At 41.5% G+C, this 13,532-nt stretch overlaps 1 protein-coding gene across 1 annotated transcript in view; it reads left to right on the top strand.

The window, feature by feature from the left end:
* The window catches only part of LOC135915462 (ATP-binding cassette sub-family C member 5-like), a 55,573-nt gene that overhangs the window by 32,439 nt on the left and 9,602 nt on the right, over positions 1-13,532 (top strand). The window contains exons 17-23 of the mRNA XM_065448545.1: positions 202-401; positions 2,493-2,550; positions 2,635-2,780; positions 3,305-3,434; positions 4,912-5,194; positions 6,682-6,868; positions 8,800-8,889. Of these exons, the coding sequence (XP_065304617.1) occupies positions 202-401; positions 2,493-2,550; positions 2,635-2,780; positions 3,305-3,434; positions 4,912-5,194; positions 6,682-6,868; positions 8,800-8,889 (1,094 nt within the window). The remainder of the gene's footprint in view (positions 1-201; positions 402-2,492; positions 2,551-2,634; positions 2,781-3,304; positions 3,435-4,911; positions 5,195-6,681; positions 6,869-8,799; positions 8,890-13,532) is intronic.

The raw sequence follows: 13,532 nt of genomic DNA, 5'->3' as shown, positions 1-13,532 counted from the left end.
AAAAAAAGCTTGGCTTTCCCTTATTTAAGAAATTTCTCAACCAAATGAATCCAATCCCTTTTTGATTTGTCCCTATTGTCTTCTGCATAGCGCAAAGCTTGTACCACTTCATAAATGCTAGTTGCCTTTTACATACTTCATCTCATGTCAAAGAACTTTTCTGGCCATTTCAATGAGTGCTGACAGTTGAAACTTGCGCAGTGGATGGCAGCATGGAAGGCAGCAGCCGTCTGGTGAAGGACGAAGAGAAGGCGGTCGGGGGTCTGTCGAAGCGCGCTGTCTGGCTCTACGTTAGGGCTGCGGGCGGCCCTTGTGTGGTGACCCTGCTGTCCCTGGCCTTCCTGGTCTTCGTATGTGCGCAAATGTTCGCCAACGTGTGGCTGCAGCACTGGGTCGACTCGGTACGTCTCCATGAGGCTGCCAAGTAGAACATATTGTTGGTCTAGTTGGCTTCTCATGGCTTGCATTTGGCATCAGAGAACAGGAAGTACAAAAAGACAGCAGGATGATCACAAAGTAAAACGTGCATCCTCAGTTTATCACTTGTAAGTCAGCGTGTGCTCTGTGTGATTCAGGAGTAAACTTTCAGTTGTTAGTCTGCCTTGTGATTGTCTTGCTGCCTCCTTTTGTCCTTTGTGTTCTGTAGCGCTGTGAGCAAGCCCGCACAGCAACTATTGCTTGTCACAATCAACCTTGAAGGTGTTGTCTAGGCTGAAAAAGACATCTAGCATTCTTTGGGTAAGACACTAAAGGGAATTTTTAATGTTGAATGCACATCAAGCTCTGAAGTAGAGGAGACAGCTGGAGAGACTCCGTCAGTGCTGGTGTGAATTGGCGTGAGCCACAAATCAATGTACCACGCATGTGATTGGTACATACTGTCACATTGTTAACTGCGCCATCATTCAATGCAATCCTGTTTCGTTCTGTTTCTATAAAAAGTTTGCATACACCATATTTGTATTTGTGATGCTAAAAAGAAAGAATGTAAGAACAAACAGTTCACAGCACTCTGATTAATGATTAGGCGCATAATTTGACCTTGGCTCCCATCAGTGCTGTGCTCTTTTGGTTTACGGTGCATACACTAGATGGTGCCCCAACACTGCCACACTGCACTGTGAAGTGAGTTGTGATGGTTCCTAGTATGGGTGAATGCAGACAAAGAGAGGCTTCATTCTTAGGCACTGAAATTAAGTCGTTCGTGAGCTCTTGTCATACTTGGCATGTAGAAACAGCACCCCGACTATGATGCTGGCTTCATGTGTGTGCATTCTGCAGAGTCTTCAATCAAGGAAAGAGGCATGTGCAAAGTATGTGCAGGCATCTTCACATCCACCTTTGGTAACGTTGGTTAGTCAAGCATGCCTCTGTCCGGCCAACAACCATTTTGCATCCCTCTGTTCTGGTAGCACCTATTGTAATAAACATCTTTCTCGTGATTGATTGCTATTCTCAAGTCATCAAGAGCACTGAAAGTACAAAGGGGATTTTTTTTGCAGCATGCAATTTTTGGAAACGCGCATTTAAAATGAATGTAAAAGCTTCAAGATATGGTGTAGGGAATCTGGATGCGAACTTTTGGTAGTGAATAAACAAAGTACTGTAGACTTCCATTAATTCGACTCCAGTTAGATTTTTCACTTAATTAGATTCAGACTGAAAGTCCCACCCGGCGCCCATGCATTTCTATGGGCCTAAACGTTTGTTATTTTGATCCTAAAATTGGCCTTTGCTGGATAACTCGAACTTGACCAGTCATAATGCATGTGTCTGACCCCTAGGGTGACTTCAATAGTGTCCCCTTTAAGGGACAGTGAATGCGTTGAAGACCCATCATCTCCCGTCGAAATTGCTTATTTTGGGCCTACCCTAGGAAAATTTTCAAGCAATAATGATAGCTCAAAATGTCCAATTATGGTATTTAGCTGATCCTAATGCGCACCATTTTCCCCCCCTAAAATGCGGCTCAAAAATTGCCCGAGCATTCCAATCGGATACAAAACCTAAACTGCCTTCTTGGCATTTGTATGCTTTACTGCTGAACATGAGTGTCTCGTAGCGAAGCTGACTTTATGAAACCGGCCGTCGTTATGCAACACATATTAGACCATTGCCAATTTTTCTTGTTAAAATATCGCTGCACATTAAATTTATACTTTGTTAAGGAGTTCTAATGTCATTTCCATGTTAGTTTTCTTCTTTAGACAGAGGAAATGGACGCGCATTTTATTCAGGAGCATGTTAGTTCTGGCATTTTTTTCTGCGTCGTTTAATTTGACCAACCGGATGATTCAATCTATTTCAGCCCCATCAGGGCCATTAAATGGAAGTCAATTGTATTGTATCACGCTTAGTATCCCTTTAAGTTTGTTCTAGTTGTTTTCACTTTTATGGAAACATGGTTTAGTAGTTCTGAGGCCCTGTCAGCTGGTATCAGCATAGAGTCATGCACCGTATGATGTTTTGAACTTAATTCTTTACCATTTCAGATGCAGAGCCGAAAATCTGCCTTTGCCAATGAAACAACCACGCAGTCACCACTCACAGGTACAGAATCCGCCAGGGCCATGTCCAGCCACACACTAAAATTGTTTTTATTGTACTCTATTCTTGCCTGTTATTCTCACGCAGATGCGTTGACTGTTCGCAACCAGTCGTTTCACAAGAACTCTACGGATGCACACAGCCACTCGGACAGCTTCTACTACATTGCCTACGGTGTTGCTGTGCCCGTGATGCTGTTGTGCGGCATTGTAAAAGGAATTGCGTGCACAGTGGTAAGCTTGCATTTATGCTCATGGAGATGTAAGTTTAGCACGTAGATATAAAACAGTATCCTTACTTTTTTAGTTTTGGAGTCTTTGATTTCCACTGCTCGCCTTTCACACGATTGCTGAATAGCAGTGCTGGGCCTGTGATGCTCTTGGTAGGCTGGACAGTTTAGGCAGCTTTGTTTATCTCTCACGGACTTGGTGCACATACATTGTGTTACACTTATCGCAAGACATATTCCCAACATTGCTTTGTGTTTACTTTACAGAAGTCTCTTGCATGTCTTACAGGCACTGCATTACAATGCATTGCACAATGTGCGCGTGCATGTAGTTACTGTGCACGCACTACTTTATACTACTACAGGCACATTTCTGACAGTTTGAAATTGTCAAAGGATCCCACTTGAGTGTTGTTTGTTAAAAGTTCTGAGTGAAATTTTCCTATGCATGGGCCTATGCCACGCCAGCATTGGCTATTTGCATGTCCATGCATTTGAATGACCGCCTGCCTTGTTCTGGGCCTCCAGATTATGCTGCGTGCCTCCAGCAAGCTTCACAACCAGATGCTCCACGGTATACTGCGATGCCCGACAAGCTTCTTCGATGTGACTCCGTCTGGTCGCATCACCAACCGGTTTTCCAAAGACATGGATGAGAGTGAGTAATCGCTTAGCTCCACCACTGATGTTGCAGGGCTTTAGATGTGAATAAACTGCATGTTTCTGCGGCAACTGTTTCAGAATGCCAAAAATACGGGATTTGAGATAAAATGGTGACGTTTTGCAGGCCAAGGTTCATAGCACTTGCAGACATCGGAATGTGCGTGATAATCAACAGAAGTAAAAAAAAAAGCTAAATAAATAACTTTTAATGATAGGCTATGGCATAGGGAGCATGTTATAATTGCAGGACTGAAGTCGGTCAGTCCTCAAATTATAACCTTTTGCTAAGAACTGCGTCTAGCACCATTTTTGATAAATATGGACTCAAAATGTACCACAGAATGCATTGTCATTCCAGTTAGCACCTTTCTTAACTTCATTCTTTTTCTCCTAGCACAGAAACACTAATTGGAACAGCAGTTTATTTTGCTGCAGCTCTTGAGTATATTAATTTCTCGAAATGGTGAGGCCCTGAGTTTCTAGCAAAACGTCTTTGCTTAGACCTATGACGGACTTTCAATTTTGTAATCACGAGTCTCCTAAAATTATTAACTGATTGACCAAATTGTATTAGTCAAACCCCTATATAACGAATCTGAATACAGTGAAACCTCGCTAAACCGTAGTTGGCCATAGCTCGGAAAAAGTGCGTACTAAGTGGTAATACTCCTTAACCGAAATAGCATGATATCGCCCTCTTACCTGTCAAAAATGGAACTGGGAGAGAGTGCGATGAAAGAGCAAAAACATGCAGTATTTATTCACTTCACGCGACAAAAGTGTGTTATTTTTGTTTGATGCCACAGCAGCCTAGCAGCGACGACAATGGCCTCAAACTTACTAAAGCTGCAAGCCAGCTTTTCAGCCAGCCCCCTACTCTCGGCAAACACTCGCATGGCAGATTGCTCGTTGGCGTTGCATGTTTTTCGGCATGCGGGCGGTAGTGCTGCAGAAGTCGCGGGGCGCCTTTTTAATTGCGGGGTGCTGTTCTTGTGGTGATGATTGCATTCATGAGGCTGACATAACGTGTAACGTGTTAACCAATGCATATGCAATAAGCTGGTACGGTTTATGTGGCTACAACATGCATTATGTTCAATGGCCGCTGAGTCAGGGATTTGACTTTACTGCTTTTAAGACGAAACTACTGTTTAAGTGGGTATGGCTTAACAAGATTTTACTGTATATAATAAAATAATGGACATAGTGAAGCGATTCTTGCTCCCCTTCAACTTCGTAACAAGGTTTTACTGTAATCAATAAGAATATTAGCCATTAATGTGCAATAATGATGTCCACCGCTGCTGGGAATCTTGCTCTTTGATCATATTGTATTGAATACCCTGTTTTTATAACCAAGACAGTAGTGGGGTTTTATAAACACTTTTCCCTATGCCTAGAACCTTCAGCAGAGTGAAGGGGTACTTGTCTAGTTTTGAGTTGTCCATATCTTTTCTTTCTTTTTCTCGCAGTGGACATCCGGGTGCCGTTCTTCCTGGAGATGGTGGTGCAGAGCCTGCTTTCGATAGTGCTGCAGCTGATCATCTCGGTGTACGTGTACCAGGTGTTCTGCATTGTGCTGGGTGCGGCTGTGGTGGTGTACCTGCTGCTGGATCGCTGGCTCAACGTGGGCGTGCGCGAAGTCAAGAAGCTGGACAATGTGGCCCGCTCGGCAGTGATCGTGCACCTCACCACCACCTTACAGGGTGTTGCGGTCATCCGAGTCTTTGGCTGCCACAAGTGGTTCACCAACAAGTGAGATGCGCTTGAGCCATTCTTACGTGGAGCTCCCTAACCAGGAAACATTTTTTTTTCAATTGCGAGGCTTTTCTTTCGAGGAACCTGTATGGGTTTCTTTTGTAGCAATCGCTACGATTGGGTGGATGTCCCATTTTCCCTTAATTACTTCTGTTCAGCTTGCAGGTTCCCGCAGAACTATTATGTCAATGTCAAGTTTCATTAAATTTAGGTTTTACTGTATGCATGCACTTATATGCTGTCACTTCTGTGCCCTTTTGTTTCAAGCTTTGTCACAAGTTATTTACTCTGTAGTAGAGAGAGAACACGCTGAGACAGTAGCAGTGCCAGGGTAACCAAAGCTTGCACCAGCTGGGCAGCCTAATGGATTGGCTGTATCTTGTATTTGTTAGTTCCAGGGCTGAACTCCTAAACATAGTTACAATTAAATAGTATGGATGTCCATTAGTTCCCTCAGACGCTGTGTACACAAATGTGTACAGCAAGATAGTGCATCAACAGCAAAATTGCCCATGAAAGTAGTGATGTTTAAACTGTATCACATACATCTTGAACCACTTATGATTGGAATTGTACTGCAATTTCGAATAATGTATAGAATGTTTTAGGAGAATGAGTGGGAAGGTAGATGGTTGGGTCTCTCCACTCGGTGTCAGTATGTTGTACGTAGCAGGTTCACTTATTTCATTGTTTTTCACAGTGTCGTGCACCAGGCATAAGTGTCAAGTGGCCGCATAAGTGCTTTTCAAACTTTTCAAAACACGAGCTAGTTTATGTTCTCATTTTCGACGTTCCTTTTGTGAGTTTTCGCATCGAACATTCTGTAAACTTGACAAAACTCTCTAAACAATTGAAAATTGTTAATCTTTTCTGCAGCTGTAGATGATCTATGATTCTAAAGATGCAAGAAATGCGGTGAAAGCAAGCTTTCAATCAACAGGATAAAGTGGTGTCTGAAAGAGTTAATTGGTATGACTGGTATGCGAAAAGACAGAGCTTTTTAAAATTAGACAGTGACTTCGAGAGCTTTTTTTATTTAATGCACTTGTGTAGAGATGTGTCATAATGCTTTAAATGTGACATAGCAAACTGAAAGAATGATGTGAGAATTTCAAAATTTAGGCTTAGAGTTGTCTTCTCTCTTGCGCATGTTTGTGGCAGAAACGCACGCCACCTGCGGTTTCAGACTCTGCGAGAGCCGTGCAACAGTCTGTGCAAAAGGTGGCACAAAACTAAAAAACGACCCGTTTAAAAGTTCAGCATTACGGTGAATTTTTTCCTGCTGGTATCAGTGCATATGCTTATAACAAATATTGTATACAAATATTGTATACCAAGGTATTATGTGCCAGATGTAACTTCGTTGTAAGGAAGTTCAGCTGTATGTGCACATGCTTAGCAAAGGTTGAGGCTCACGTTTATAGAGACTGTAGAGCAATGCCTAGGCAGTAACCGTCATCTTTGTATGTGTGCATGCATTGCAGAATGTACGAGTTGGTGAACAAGCAATCTGTAGCGCACGTGGTGTTCCACCTGGCCTCTCGATGGTTCACGCTGCGCATGGAATTTGTGGGCATCTGCATGGTCGCGGCTGCGGCCTTCATTGTGGTCATCATGCGACAGAGTGTCAGCACTGGGCTTGCAGGCCTCATGCTTGCCTCTGTCTTTTCTGTATGTTGCTTTCATTACTTATTTTACCCTACTGTACACAAGAGGGTAGCATATATAAGCTTGTAGCTTTTGCTTTTATTTTGGTTATCGCACTGCCAGTTGTAACATAGCTGTGCTCAAACCGCATTTTCTGGCTCTATTAGAGTAATGCAAGTTAATGACATACAGCAATGAGAGCAGAGAAATGGAGCTATAGCCTTATGAACATGTTATGCTCATTGTAGCTGGAACAGGTGTCGTAGTCATACAATCACTTAATCCTGATTTCGCTAATTACTCTCCAACTGCCTAACACTGAGAGGAAACATTGCGTGTGTGACAGTTTTGCATGGCTTCCTAAATCAGTGTGTGCTGTTCGTACAGCGATGCAGTGGTAGAGGCCATGGTTTCAGCACAAAACCGTCATCACCAGTTGTACTTGAATCAGCATACCACAAAAGCAGAGCTGCTTCTGTTCCACAAAATTTTCGGTGTCAGAGGTATGAATGGTCAGGAGCAAACTCCAAGATGTGTTGGCACCAGCTTGTCAATAGTATGAATCAGTGCTTCTGGAAATGCTTGAGATGTCATTATAGTGTGTGGAATGTCCAGGTTTGTTTTGGACACTTCCTCCTATTCATTTCCTGAAGTGGAGATATGGCCAGCAGTTTGTAATCTGAAGTTCTGAAGTCTGTAATTATGTAATTTAGTATACGAGAACAATTACTGGAGTTTGAATAGAGAGAGACTTGTCCACAACAGTGTTCATTGTTTTAATGTGTGCTTTAAGAAGAGCCCGTAGAATGATATTTTTGACTGTCTTTGAGGTGTGCAGCATCATTGAACCTTAATGCAAAGTTTGCCTCAAGATACCTTTAAGAGCTGTTCATTGGTGCTATACTGCTGTTTGTTGGGCTTCCAATTTGATGTGGTAGAAAGTGGAAATGAGCAACAGTATCATATCAGAAGCCCAAACAGCAACTCAGGGTGGAAAAAATGGTTTTATAATAATTACCGTATAGACTCATGTAATGGCTGTACCCACGTAAGGGCCGTACCCCCAACTTAGCAGCCAAAAAATTTGGAAATAAAAATTTATGTCGTAGAAGCAATTGCGTTTGGTGCACTGATGCCGTGCACGGGTATCGACGAATTTTCGCGCGCTGTGCACTTACGCGTACCCTCACTAGATGGCGAGAGCTGCCCGCTGACCTCTGATGCAATGGTATATTCAGGGATCCTGGATGTGCATTAGTCGCCGGCCGTGCCGATGCCATATTGACCAAAAATTTCAGTCCCCTGAGAGGGTTGTACCTCGTCAAAATTGTGAAAAAAGTGTGGCCTTTACGCGAGTCTATACGATATACAGGATTAGTTCACCTTTTGCTGCTCGCATCCTGTCTCACAGGAAGTATAAGATAGGTTTGGCATAAAATTGCGCTTAGTTGTGCAGGATTGGGGGATAAACCACTATTTGCTGTGTATAACTCTGTAAGCAATGACATGAGCGTGAGTCTGGGCCTGCATTCACACAATTTTGCATGCTTACGTGAGCAGTTCATCATAAGCTGGGATTTGGGCACCTGGAACTTCTAATAGTGATTGGCATGTTACTGAGGCAAACACTGCAGCGATGGCTGTTTGTTTATTGGCACTTGGATGAGAGTTTGTGGATGGGGGCCTTCTTTTTGTTCTTTCATTTTACTACTTTCTAGTACGTTTCAAACAACGCTGGTGTAAAGTTGACAAAATTTATGAAAAAGTGAAAAAAAGAATGGCAGCAACAAAGTACCACCCTCAGGACAAGTGGGCTCCTTTCTCATTTGCACTATTCTTTAACTTGCAAATGTGTCGTACCAGCACACACAACACATGCTAAGTCGTGTGGAAGGTGTGGCTTGAGCAATTATGCACACGATTAAGATATTTGACCGTGCTTTCTGTCTTTGCAGGTATGCACTTTTATACCTTTCATTATGAGGCTGAAGTCTGAACTGTCAGCCAGGCTTACTTCAATGGAAAGAATTCATGAGTACTGCCAGGTGAGTGACAAATTTAGCCAAGAAAATTTACTGCAGTCATCACGGGCAGAGCAACTTTGTGATGAGGTGCTTGGTTAGTAGACGCAATGAAAAGAATGGGTGAAATGTTAATGAATGAAATTGGCTGTATATGCTATTTGTTTTGAATGACAATGGCTTCCGGGTCAGCCATAATGGTTTTCAGCTGTCTAGAAGCTTTGTAGCACTTTACATATTTAGCCAGCAACTATATTTTATTGGGCTGATTTTTTTTTCTTGCCTTGTGTTTGAAACTTAATAGCTATTGCTTAAAAAAAATGGACCCACCGTGATGTAGCATGTTTTCTTTTTTTAACTGTGTTCTCTTGTTTAGCAAGACTCTGTAGACAATACAAATTAAAAACCAGAGGAGCCGGTGTTGAGTCATACTTATTATAGCTACACAGTTTATACATGTCACAGACAGTGCTTAGTACTCTTTTTAAATCATTACTATGTGAAAATATAAAATATATAGAGTTCAGTGTGCATATGCGTAAACCAAAAGAAGGGAAAAAACTGCCACTAATAACAGCTGCCTTCAAAACAAGAGTACATGTGTTGACTGATAAAAGACTCACCCCAGCATTCTACAATGCCAGATCATTGCTTAGCAAGAAACATCTTAAGTTCATCATGTGCTTTCAGTGCCCTTGTCGAGCTTAAGAATCGCATTGGTCCTGAAATGACAGAAAAAAAAAAGCGACAGAACACTGAAAAAGAGATAAAGAAAAATCCTACAGTGGGATCATGTTACCATGCGCTGGTGCTGTTAGAGAAGTTGTGCTGTTGTTACGCATTGACAATGAACAAGGCTTACATAAAATAATCTAAAATGATTGACCAAGTACACTCAACTGAACAATGGCTATCAATGAAAGACGAGTGGGCGTCAGAGCTTTCTAGCAGCTTATTGCTTGAGCTAATCCATGTGAATGTGAGAAGCCTGCGCAAACACTGGGACATGTTAAATATTCATCTAGCTAAAGCACTGCCATCATTACATGTTTTAATTTTAACCGAAATCAATATTTCAAAAGACGAATGCGCTCATTTTGCACTGCGTGGTTTTCAGTCTTTCTTTTTGTGCAGGGATAACAAAAGAGGTGGTGGCATAGCGGTCTATGTAAAAAGTGATTGGCACTGTGAACGAGTGTCCTTTGATTTTCAAGATGCTGAAGTAGTTACTATACTAATGACTAAAGCAGACCTGGAATTTACAGTATGTGCTGTTTATAGGCCACCAAGCACTAACCTAAATACATTTTTAGACGATTTGGCAAGCTTCCTCAAAAAGTACGCGGACAGAAGCAGCATTATTTTGGCCGGTGATTTTAATATAGACATTTTTACAGCAAATAAGCCAGCAACATCTGATTACTTAACACTTTTGGCAAGCTACGGACTCGAAAACAAAATTCAGAGTTATACACGAGAGGAAATTCTCGGTCATCGTTTAACAAGGTCGTGTATAGACCATATCAGCACAAAAATGTGCAAATATAATTCATTTGGCTGTGTTATTAAGGAAAAAGTAGCGGACCACTACTTTATCGCTATAGCAGTTTCAGGAGATGCTGCTGCTTTGACTGAAACAAAGACTGTAGAGAAATATGTTTTGAATTCTAATGAAGTAGATAAACGTGTGAGAACATTCAACTGGGATTCTCTAACGCGGCACAGCCACCTAAAAGCTTACGAACTGTTTGTAGAGGCCTTTAGAGAAATTTACCTTTGCTCAGAAAAGAAAATAAAGCTTAAAAGAAGAAATAAAGATAGCCCGTGGATTGATAACGAAATAATGGAGCTTTGCAGCGTTAAAAGCAAGCTCCTTAGAAAATGCCAAGATAAACCCGGGGACGCTCTTGCACGAGAAGAATTTAGGCAGATGAGAAACAAAGTAAACGCTAAAATAAGACTAGCTAAGAAGCGCTACCACTCAGGCAAGTTTGCAGCTTGCAGTCGTAACACCGGTAAAACATGGAACTTGGTTAACACTCTAATAGGGAGACCTGCAAAAAAGAGTATTGATAATACTCTTGCGGACGCCTTTCTCGAGTCACCTGCTGTTCAGATAGCGAATGATTTTAACAAACACTTTATCGAATCAGTAAACAACATTACAAATGGGTGCATGCCGGCAAATATCCGAAACAATGCCACGTTCTCTAACATTCATTCTGCTTTTCTGCCTACTGTTGATGAAACGGAATTGTGGGATATTATACGATCCATGAGTTTAACAAAATCTCCAGGTTTTGATAAAATTAGGGTAAGAGATATAGCTGCGAATTTCGATGTGCTCAAATCAACACTACTTTACATCCTAAATGAAACATTAAAAACCGGTCACATACATGAAAACATGAAAATTAGCATTGTGAGACCTCTTTATAAGAAAGGATCTCGAAAACTTTACGAGAATTACCGACCAATTTCAATTCTTTCGTCTTTGGCATGCATATTGGAAAAAGTAGTCTATATTAATATGGCCTCATTTTGTGAAAAGTTTAGCCTTATTAACCCGGCGCAGTTTGGCTTTCGCTCGGGACAGAGTACTGTGAGTCTTTTGGAAGATTTTAATGACTATATCTGTAACGAAATCGATAAAAACAATGTTGTTTTGACTCTTTTTGTTGATTTACAACGAGCATTTGACACATTAGATCATGAACGGTTACTAGCAAAACTAAGCAGGTGTGGTTTCAGAGGCCCGTATTACTCATTTTTTAAACATTATTTAACAGGCAGACAACAGTGTGTCCGTGTGGCGGAGTCCTATAGTTCTTTGTTGCATGTTAAATCAGGGGTACCGCAAGGGTCCGTATTGGGACCGCTTTTGTTTAACATTTACATGAATGATCTTGCTTGCTTACCAATAAAATCAAAAATTTATTTATACGCTGATGACACGGCTTTGGTTGTATCAAATAAATTTTCAAACGAAGCCGCTAGAGTGTTACAGTATGATGTCTGTAAACTACTTGGTTGGTTCATTAATAACAAAATGTTCATTAATAAATCGAAGACTAATATGATATGTTTTCACAGCCCATATAAATCAGTCGCGGATATTTCCCCTGTTTATCTCCACACCAGTGACTGCCTTGCATGCTCATGTCCTCCGGTAGCTCTGGTAAATAGCACAAAATACCTGGGACTACACTTCGACGACACATTGTCATGGAATATCCACATTGAAGAGCTCGCAAGGCGCTTACGTGCTGTGTGCGCTCATTTGTATGCCCTAAAATCTTTCTGTGATGTAAATATTCGTAAAATGGTTTACAAGGCACTTGGGGAATCGATCATAAAGTACGGAATAACAATTTATGGCTTTGCTTCTTCAAGTAGACTTAAGATAATTAACCGCATCCTAAAGAAAATTGCCTATAGCCTCTCGTATGGCACACTTGGTCACGGGGAAGATATCTTGCTGAGCATGTACCAGTCAGGCATGTTGTTTGTCGAGCAGCAAGTTTTGTTCGACGCCATGTGTAAAAGTTATTTTTCTACTAAATTCAAAAACTTGAACGTGAAATCTCGCAGCTTACGTCAGACAGAAAAATATGTGGTACCTCGTGTGTACACAAACTACGGCAAGAGAACTCGTGCTTTCTACGTGCCGGCTCATTTCAATAAATTGAATGAGAATGATATCGCGGGAACATTTAAACAAATAAAATCACATTTAAGGTCATGGGTGATAAGTAATGCCCACATTCTTTGAAGTTTTCTTCGGGATTTGAAGCATGCGAACCTGATTGCGAACTCATCTCGAATGTCAATGTGTATTGTTTTTTTTCCCTGTGGATGCAATGTTATCTTTTGTACAAATAATATCTTTTGTTCACTTTTGCAATATCATTTTTTCCTATATTCTTTTTTATTAATTTATTTGTACACATATCAGTACTACCAGCTCACTGCCCAGCCTCGCACACAAGCAATGTTGCTTATGCGGGCTGGATCTGTAACCTTGACATGACTGGATGTAATAAAGATTATTATTATTATTATTGTTACTCAAATTGTACCAATTTGTGGCAAGGTCAATGATGTGTTCTGCAAAAGCAGCCGAAAGCTCAAACAAAAGCTCACAAGGTTGCCTTCCCAAAGAAGTCACTTTCCCTACACGACGCGCGTGCCATCTGGAGCAAGCAAATAGCCATAAATGATGCAAACAACTCTAGAATGCAGACCCCACAAAATGCTCAGAGAAAGAAAAAAAAAATGGAGTGGCAAACAAAAGAGACAGGGGGTAGTGGCAAAACCTCGAGTGGGTGTTTGGCTTCAACAATAGAGAAGGCAGTACAAGAATTTCATGTGCATGTGTTGGCCGAGGCGATAGGAGAAGACATCTGATGCAAGGAGAGTGACTGACCTACTCGCACAATCGTATCGCAATGTTTCTTTCACTTCTACATATGCTATTACTAAAGCCCCTTTAAAACATTCTTACAAGGGACGCTGCCTGAATGGCACCTTGCAACTTCTAGTTTAAAACCAAAACTTAAGACGTGACTGAGCGATGAGGCGTTGTTACAGCACCTCTTGAGGCACAAGTCAATGCTGAGAAAATAGAAAGAGCAGGGATCACAAGCAGTAGTCCCACCAAACCTGTG

This window comes from Dermacentor albipictus, chromosome 2 (genome assembly GCF_038994185.2).
Source record: "Dermacentor albipictus isolate Rhodes 1998 colony chromosome 2, USDA_Dalb.pri_finalv2, whole genome shotgun sequence".
Lineage (NCBI taxonomy): Eukaryota > Metazoa > Arthropoda > Arachnida > Ixodida > Ixodidae > Dermacentor > Dermacentor albipictus.
The sequence above is the reverse complement of the archived record's forward strand: the minus strand, read 5'-3'. Positions and strand labels throughout refer to the sequence as shown.